Consider the following 9,734-nt stretch of genomic DNA (forward strand, 5'->3'; position numbering starts at 1 on the left):
GGGGGGGAGGGGGGGAGGGGGGGGAGGGGGTGGGCAAACTGTGTCCTACTGGTTTACCAAAGGACCGAGGCAATTAACTGTCTAGTCGCGATGGGGTTTGAATCCTGCCTGTGACTTGCTGTGTGCGTGTGCGTGTGTGCGTGTGTGCGTGTGTGCGCGTGTGTGTGCGTGTGTGCGCGTGTGCGTGCGTGTGTGTGTGTGCAACATTTATTTTTGTGTCAAGGACCCTGAATTGATTTGTATATTTTGGCCATGGTGCATACAGTAACTATAAGCTGCACCCTACATTTACTCAAGTACTACATGTACTTAAGTACAATTTTGAGGTTTGTTTGTTTGTTTGTTTGTTTTCTTTACTAGAGTAGTTCCAATTGTCAATACTTTTACTCCACTAGACCACTACATCATGATCTCAGTGGCAAATATTATACTTTAGTTACTAGTTTAATGTAGATCCTTATTAATATCGCAACACATACATTTCCCACTTCAGCCCTATATAAAACATTTCGGCCCTTTCAAAATAGCCGATCTGCCGATGGGACACATATCTGCTATTATGCGTTTGATTAGATTAAGGTGCATAAGGTGAAGGGTGGGTGAAATGATTGCCGATGCCACATTAACCAATTTCGCCGGGGACCCCCCCTGGAGCCTCCCCAAGGGACCCCCCCTGGAGCCTCCCCAAGGGACCCCCCCTGGAGCCTCCCCGAGGGACCCCTGGGGGTCCACGGACCAAAGCTCCAGAAAATGTCCCATGAGGCCTTGCGTGCATAGAGATCCGTGTCAGTCAACAAAGAACAAAATATGACCAAATATGGTCAGACCTGATGTCATTGGCAAATCTCGTTGTTAGGCAACCAGTTCAAATAATGGTATATATATTTTAAAAGAAAGTCTCCATCTCCATCGCAAATCACGAATGCTACGCGGCAGGTGGCATTCAATGTTGATGTATCCTACCAGGATATTATTATTGTTATAATCGTACGGCATATCATCACCGTGTTTTAGAAGATTTAAGACCTTTCACTGATGCCAAGGGACCTCTAGCTGCCAGGGAACAAAGGCAGAGAGAATCAGTGTCATCTTCATTGTCACATCGCCGGTTCACAGGTGTGTGAAATTAGAAGTTTTTTCCGTGCAACAAAACTCCCATCGTTCCGATTGTTTACAGAAAGATAAGGGAAAGCAGAGAAAGACATCAAGGCGTCTTGTCTACACAGCTACGTAGTATACGTACCCATCCGGCCATTTATGTACGAGAGGCATTTAGTAATAAGGTGTGTGAGCACAGCAGCTGGTATATGTATACTGAACGGACGTCGAATTCAGGTCCCCGACCGACGGACGTCATTTCGACCTAATCGCGACGTCATACGGACGTCGTACGTTTAGTGGGGTAGTTCATGACAGAAGACATTTAAAAAGGTGCCAGAAGAGTTATCAGTGTGCTGAGCACGAGGCTAAGGCACGAGAGTATACCGGCGGATGTCAAGAGCAGACACATACTCCACGTAGTACGGCTTTAGACTGAAACATACCTTTCTTTACGGACTTCGTGCGGGGGAACTCAGGCGGCCAGACAGAGGCAGCACATAGCGGTCAAGAGTCACAAGAGTTACGGGTTAAGAGATAAAAGAGTGAGGGAAAAGTACTGTCGTATACAGCAACACCAGGCAAGACAAAGAAAACGAAGACGTCGCCGTCAAAACAGGGTGCAAGGAGAGCGGAGGCAGGCAAAATGTCTGACTCTGTAAACGACGACGGCCTCAGCAGCAGCAGCATCCAGACGTCGCGTTCTCCCGACGCCGAAGAAGAGCCTCGGAAACTGTCCGACCTGCTGCGAGACGGCTGGGAGACGTTGGAGGAGGTGGAGGACGTCTGCGGCGGTGCGCCAGACGGGGGAGGAGGAGGAGGAGGAGGAAGAGGAGGAGGCGGGGCATCATCATCGGCGCTCCTCCAGCTGAAGGTGCGCCGCGGCGTGGCGGCGCTAGAGGAGGCGTCTCGGATGGCGTCGCGACTCGGCCTATTCGGCGGCGGCGAGGCGCTGGACGAGGTGGCCACGGCCGACCTCCGCTACCTCCCCCTGCCCGCCCTGCAGGGGGCGCTCGCCATGAAGCTCGGAACGACGCCGGACGACGATGAATCGCGGCTGGAGGCGGTCCGGAGCGCCCGGGCGCACTTCTACGCCTTCCTGCGGCGGTGCAGAGACTACGGCGTGGCGACGTTCCCGATGCCGAGGAGGTCCGACGCCGCCCCCGCAGAGGAGGAGGACGACGGCTCTTCTCGCGACGGAGAAGGAGAGGGACTCGTCGTGGCGAGCGAGACGACGCCCGCGGCGGAGGCGGCGGCACAGCGGCGCCAGGCCAAGGTGGAGCGCTACCGGCAGCGGAAGGAGACCGAGGCCCGGATGGCGGCCATGCGGTCCGCCGTGGAGAGCGGGCGGGCCGACGACGGCGACGTCCGCGACTTCCACCTCCTGACGGCGCGGCGGTGGGTGGCGCTGGCGCTGGAGGAGGTGGAGAGCATCGACCGCGAGATGCCGCTGCTCCTCGAGAGGAGGAGGAGGAGGTCGTCGTTGAGCGGGCGTTCTTCGGAACGCGACGACCCTCCTCCTCTGCCGGTCCGACCCCCGCCTGGCGGGCCTTTCGTCCTCGCCAGAGGCGCCGCGCAGGCCCGGGTGTTCGGCGCCGGCTACCCCAGCCAGCCCTCCATGACCGTGGACGACTGGTACGAGCAGCACGCCGCACGCGGAGCCCTGCCCGACCGGGGGCTGGCGGCACCGGCGCCCAGGAGACGACACCGCACTGACCCCGAGGCCAGGGAACAGGAGGAAGACGAGGAGAAACAGATTGATGAGGAGGAGGAAGAGGAGGACGATGAGGAGGCCTTGCAGAAAGCCAGGGACTGGGACGAGTGGAAGGACTGCCACCGAAGAGGCTACGGAAACCGCCAGAACAGGAGCTAAAGAAGGCTCATTCATAGCCTGGATTTTCGGTGGTGAGGTGACCACCGCTCCGCTGGTGAGGTGACCACCGCTCCGCTGGTGAGGTGACCACCGCTCCGGTGGTGAGGTGACCACCGCTCCGGTGGTGAGGTGACCACCGCTCCGGTGGCGAGCTGACCACCGCTCCGGTGGCGAGCTGACCACCGCTCCGGTGGCGAGCTGACCACCGCTCCGGTGGCGAGGTGACCACCGCTCCGTTGGCGAGGTGACCACCGCTCCGGTGGCGAGGTGACCACCGCTCCGGTGGCGAGGTGACCACCGCTCCGGTGGCGAGGTGACCACCGCTCCGGTGGCGAGGTGACCACCGCTCCGGTGGCGAGGTGACCACCGCTCCGGTGGCGAGGTGACCACCGCTCCGGTGGCGAGGTGACCACCGCTCCGGTGGTGAGTTGACCACCGCTCCGGTGGTGAGTTGACCACCGCTCCGGTGGTGAGTTGACCACCGCTCCGGTGGTGAGTTGACCACCGCTCCGGTGGTGAGGTGACCACCGCTCCGGTGGTGAGTTGACCACCGCTCCGGTGGTGAGTTGACCACCGCTCCGGTGGTGAAGGTGACCACCGCTCCGGTGGTGAGGTGACCACCGCTCCGGTGGTGAGGTGACCACCTCTCCGGTGGTGAGGTGACCACCGCTCCGGTGGTGAGGTGACCACCGCTCCGGTGGTGAGGTGACCACCGCTCCGGTGGTGAGGTGACCACCGGAGCTGTAATAACGTTGAGCGGTGGTGAGTAAAAGAGTGCTGGGGAGAGCGGTGGTTTGCCTCAGTGACGTCATGTTGTAGTTCGGAGGTCACCTCACCACCAGACATCCAGACTATGAATAACGCTTAACACCACTGGTTCTATGGGCTCTGGGCCACACGTATGTTGGTGGTCCTTCCGGACCACCAGAGACTCCAAGGAGGTCGTCCAATGATCCATGGGTCGGCGGTTCGAATCCCGGCTCCTCCTCCTCCTGTCTACATGTCGAAGTGTCCTTGGGCAATTAAGACACTGAACCCCACATTGCTTCCGATGTGCTAGTTGGTACCTTGCATGGCTTCCGCTGCAATTGGTGTATGAATGTGTGTGTGAATGGGTGAATGTAATGCACTATCTATGTAAAGCGCCTTGGATAAAGGCGCTATATAAATGCACCATTTACCATTTATTTACCATTTAGGAACCAGTGAGCTATATATTTTGGATTCTAGGCCTGGCCAGCAATGTGTCCAATTATGACTCGACAAAGTGTATACTTGAGCAAAGACACCTTGCTCAAGTACTCCGGCTCAACCCTATAAACTTCAGCTGGGTTGAGCTGACACAGACATTGGCGCAAATCGGTCAATATTAAGGAATGCAAATCATTGTATACATGTCCCTGTGCGGTGAGCAACGAGCTGACACCGACATTGGAGCAAATAGGTCAATATTAAAAGACAGGGACAAAGGGATATTTGTGCCCGCTGTGCCACAAAAAAATAAACAGGCACAAACATTCCTTTGTCCCTGTCTCTCTATGACACTGAATGCTGCTGTGGGTAGATCAAGGAGATAACCTCATGATGAGCACTGTATTTACTGTATTGGTCTCATGCCCAATGTCTATGCACACGCACTTTCTATGGCCAACGCACGTGCACCTATCGCATAGCACTTTAAAGCCTGCACTTTAACCCATTTAAGCCTGAAGAAAATGTCTTCTTAATCCTGACAGTTTTCTGACAATCTCTCACAATATTTCGCGTCAAGGACCCCAACAATTATATGTAATTGGCCTCCGACCCCCATCTGAAAATATGTTGTTCCGGGGACCTCCCCAGAAGCAAAGATTTGAGTTAAAAACGTTTGTTCTGAAAAAATATATTCCAAATTTGAGGCGCATTTTCACGATTTTTCAATAGCTAAATTATAACATAAGTTTAAAACACCAAAAGGGGTCCCACCCAAAATGGGTTAATGGTCATGTGCACTTTTGTACTTTGGTATCTGCTATGTGAACTGTTTTAATGTTTATCTGTACTGTTTCATTGTTTAATGTACCGTCTATGCTGCAACCCAATTTGCAACTTTAACCTTGTTAAAGTTGAATTATATTTACTATTTTTTTTGACTGGCGCTAAGCCCCTCCAAGCCCATTCAAATTAAGTCATATGGCGGCCAAATCTACGGACTTTTAACTCATCGTCTTGTTAAGAGTTAAGGTTTTTATTGAATTATGATGATGAAATATAGATTTCCGTCTACTCTTCACAATATAGCTCTTGGTTCGGTTGCTATGGCGATGGAGTAAACAGACAATTAACCGGCGGACACTTCAATGATAACTGGATTTTTAAAACCCATTTATTGGATAATTGGAACATTTTCGCTGATTTTGTTCTGTATCAAAAACAGCTTTCATTCCCGGCTCATAACAAAAGTACGTGTTGCTGGTTACGGTTATAAAATATATGTTTTGGGTGACGTAATAAAATATTGAGGCTAACATGGTCATTGCTAACAAAAAAAAATCTATCTAAAAATGCACTACACTTCCCCACTGAGCATTTTTGTAGTCTAATAAGACAGCTAAATGGCAAAAATAAATGTCTAAAAACTGGGGTAAAAATTGTTTTTTAGGCTGAAACAACGTCGTTTCAAAGTCTATATATAAACTGTCTACATTTAGACCTTGATGATTAGCCTAGGTCTAAATGTAGACAAATTCCTTCCCTATAACTTATTCTTACACCTAATTAACTTTACACAAATTACGATGTGTTGCCAATAAGTATAACAATTATATTGTCCAGTCAAAACCAATTCACAATATTGTTTGTGATCGGCTTGTAGATCGGCTATTTTTGCTATGACAGTATGCAATGTTTCCCTCTGGAGTGAGTGTGGAAATATAGTGGCCCTCTGGAGTGAGTTTGGAAATATAGTGGCCCTCTGAAGTGAGTTTGGAAATATAGTAGCCCTCTGGAGTGAGTTTGGAAATATAGTGGCCCTCTGGAGTGAGTTTGGAAATATAGTGGCCCTCTGGAGTGAGTGTGGAACTATAGTGGCCCTCTGGAGTGAGTGTGGAAATATAGTGGCCCTCTGGAGTGAGGGTGGAAATATAGTGGCCCTCTGGAGTGAGTGTGGAACTATAGTGGCCCTCTGGAGTGAGTGTGGAACTATAGTGGCCCTCCTGGAGTGAGTGTGGAAATATAGTGGCCCTCTGGAGTGAGTGTGGAACTATAGTGGCCCTCTGGAGTGAGTGTGGAACTATAGTGGCCCTCTGGAGTGAGTGTGGAACTATAGTGGCCCTCTGGAGTGAGTGTGGAACTATAGTGGCCCTCTGGAGTGAGTGTGGAACTATAGTGGCCCTCTGGAGTGAGGGTGGAAATATAGTGGTCCTCTGGAGTGAGTTTGGAAATATAGTGGCCTTCTGAAGTGAGTTTGGAAATATAGTGGCCCTCTGGAGTGAGTTTGGAACTATAGTGGCCCTCTGGAGTGAGTGTGGAACTATAGAGCGGCGCAGTCCCTCCCCCTTTCAGAACAACGAACGGCCCAGGAAATGAAAACGCAATGCATTTCCCCATAAGCAGTTTTTATTTAATTTATTTAAAGACCTTTTAAGCGTCGTATACGAAGCCAACTCTTGTCGTGACAAATCATGACAACACACACAATATTTCGGGCCAAACAAAGAATTAGAAAGTAGAAAAAAAACGGCAGGTTACAACACTTTTTTTTGTTGTTTTTCTTCTTTGTAATTATTTGTTTGGTCCAAAATATTGTGTGTGTTGTCATGATTTGTCACGACAAGAGTTGGCTTCGTACGACACTTAAAAGGTATTTAAATAAATTAAATAAAAACTTCCTATGGGGAAATGCATTGCGTTTTCATTTCCTGGGCCGTTCGTTGTTCTGAAAGGGGGAGGGACTGCGCCGCTCTATAGTGGGCCTCTCCATCATCAAAGTTAGGGGGGGGGGGGGGGGGGAGTTTCCCCGAGGAGGGGCTACGAGTGAGGAGATTGTGCACCCTCCCCTCCCCCCCTCCCCCCCCCACGCCCCAATATCTGCCATCTTCCATCAAGGCAAGTGGCGTGGGACCCGGTAGAGCTGTAATGACCCGGGAGAGACCCCTCCACCCTTTTCAATAAGAAAGAAACACAATCGCTTTCCTTTGACCGGCACGGCGAAATAAATTGGACTCGCGCCGGAGTGACCCCAGTGGCGCGCCATTATATACTAGAGTGGTTTTCAAAGCCTTTTTCACATCAAGGTCCATTATGTTTTTTTTTAGTCGGCATTTGAGCCACGGACCAACGTTTGATGAGATTTCCTTTTAAATGTGTGCCTCCCCAGACCACAAAAGCTTTTTTTTTTTGTATTGTCGTCGGATGAGATTTTGTCCAACATTCCATGCTGTACTGTACTGTACTGTACTGTACTGTACTGTACTGTACTGTACTGTACTGTACTGTACTGTACTGTACTGTACTGTACTGTACTGTACTGTACTGTACTGTACTGTACTGTAGTGTACTGTACATGCTGTACTGATCGAGAGCCTCAATAAACTTCAAAATCTCAAAATCGGTCAGAGATACCTCACAGACAGTGACGGATTAACCCCTCTCAAGGCCCTGGCGCTTCACCAAATCAAAAGGCCCTACAGATTCAGTCAATTAATTAATTAATTAACATGCATGCGTTTAGCGCATATCCACTACTGCCTGCGCTGCCCGCTGACACACAAGACACAGTAGGAACTGCCGCACTGGGCACAGCCTTTCCAACTTCAGTCTCTGCTAAACTAACTGCAATTTTCCCTAAAAATTATTTGCCTAAGCTCCATTAGCAGGCAGCAGCATATTTTGTCTAAATTGTCTTTGTGGCCAACAAATGTAGCTACATTTGCAAACAGTGCTGTTGACCATGTTGTTACATGGTCCATATAACATGTGTGCACCAACAGACAATGCCAATATGCTATATTAATATTAGAACGTTTTAAAAACAGATTAATTATTGACGACAATGCAACCTGTGGTGGGTGCAACGTCACTGAAAACTTTCATAATAGCAATTAAATTAATTTACTCACGAGTGCTGGAATCGTGAAATGGAGGGTGTAAGAACACACTTTTGTTGCATTAGAGCAGGGTAAATATGAAGTTTTGCGGCGTCTTGTTAATATTCCTCTTACATAGGCTGTATGTTATTGTCGCAACAACACACGTTGGTCGGTCTGAGTGAGGGGGCCTTCCTGATTGAGGGGGCTTCTGACGGCGTCGCTTACTCGCTTCCCCTCTGTCAGAGGAGGAAGCGACGCGCAGCCGTCGGGAACCCCCCCAAACAGGCTGCTCCCCCCCCCTCCCGAAAACTGCTACAGAAACTGTCAGACGAGAAGACCAAAAACACTAGCGGGGGTTCCTATGTTGCGTTATATTTTTCGAAAGAAGCAACAGCTGTACCTATAGTGTCGTACCAGGCCCTGCAAGCTTCGGGCCCTGGCGCTTAAGCTCCACCTAGTTCCATTGTTAGTCCGGCTCTGCTCACAGACACTCGAGGGTTAAAGAAAACATTAGAAGAAGTCCATAGATTTGGCTGTCACATGACGTCACGAGCCAATTACATATCATTTGGCTGTGACATCACGTCACGAGCCAATTACATATCGTTTTGGGGGAACCAATGGTTTAGAAGGCATTATTTTGTAGAATCGGCCTCAGGTCTTAAAGGGATAGTTCGCCCCAAATATACATGTATTCATGTCACTTTAGGATATGGTTCCCCATATGGGGACACAAAGGAGACTCCTTGTGTCTCCATAGGGAACCACTGTCATCAAAATTATTGGCTTATAGGAATGCGACCAAAACAAAAATGGATGGATAGAATAGATGGGGGTGGACTATCCCTTTAATGGGTCAAAATGACGACTACAACAACAACAGAATGATGTTTTTAATCCGACAACTGAATTTGTATCGATCGCATGAGCTGCGAACGCCCGAGAAGCTTTGCACCATCTCCTCATGTCCCTAAAAAAGACCTTCCACATCAACGGCCGGGAAAAAAAATACCCGACGTGACCTCTGAGACAGCGGCTTAACCTATTCTGAACGGGAACCCGTTTTGGTGTTAGCATCATGTCGTCCTTTAGCTATTGAAAAATAGCAGATCTACATGCTCATAGCGCGCCACCGAGTGGCGCGCTACGAGCTTGTAGGTCTGCTATTTTTGAAAAATCGTGAAAAATCTTTGAATATATATTCTTTGAGTTTCCGTTTTTTTTTTAATTCAAATCTTTGCTTCTGGAGGGTACCTGGAACAACATATTTTCAGATGGGGGTCGGCGGTCAATTAAATATAATTTTTTGGGGTCAGAAAGATGAGTTTTTTCAGAAAAAAAGACATTTTAAAAAAATATTATTTTTTTTAATTCGAGGTCAGGCCTAAATGGGTTAAAAAGCGAGTGCCGCACTTGGGTTCCAGGCTCAGGAATGTTAGTCTATTGATCCAGAGGACTGTTGTGTGAGAGACCCCCCCCCCCCCTCCCCTCTGTGGGGGAGGTAATAAGGACTCTATCTGAAATCAATAGACTGGAGAAGAGGATGGAGATGCAGAGACTCAGAGGCATGTGTTGGTCGACTGAGAGACAGACAGACAGACATGGAGTCAGACAGACAGACAGACAGACAGACAGACATGGAGTCAGACAGACAGACAGACAGACAGACAGACATGGAGTCAGACAGACAGACA

At 49.5% G+C, this 9,734-nt stretch overlaps 1 protein-coding gene across 1 annotated transcript; it reads left to right on the forward strand.

The window, feature by feature from the left end:
* Nucleotides 1–1,744: 1,744 nt before the first annotated feature.
* On the forward strand, nucleotides 1,745–2,971 carry LOC310873842 (immunoglobulin-binding protein 1-like; the record flags this gene model as incomplete). Its single annotated transcript, XM_083786393.1, has 1 exon — nucleotides 1,745–2,971. The coding sequence occupies one exon, from the start codon at nucleotides 1,745–1,747 to the stop codon at nucleotides 2,969–2,971; it is 1,227 nt and encodes a 408-aa protein (XP_083642519.1).
* Between the last annotated feature and the right edge of the window lie 6,763 nt (nucleotides 2,972–9,734).

Source organism: Protomyctophum parallelum (genome assembly GCF_964188405.1).
Source record: "Protomyctophum parallelum genome assembly, chromosome: 16".
Lineage (NCBI taxonomy): Eukaryota > Metazoa > Chordata > Actinopteri > Myctophiformes > Myctophidae > Protomyctophum > Protomyctophum parallelum.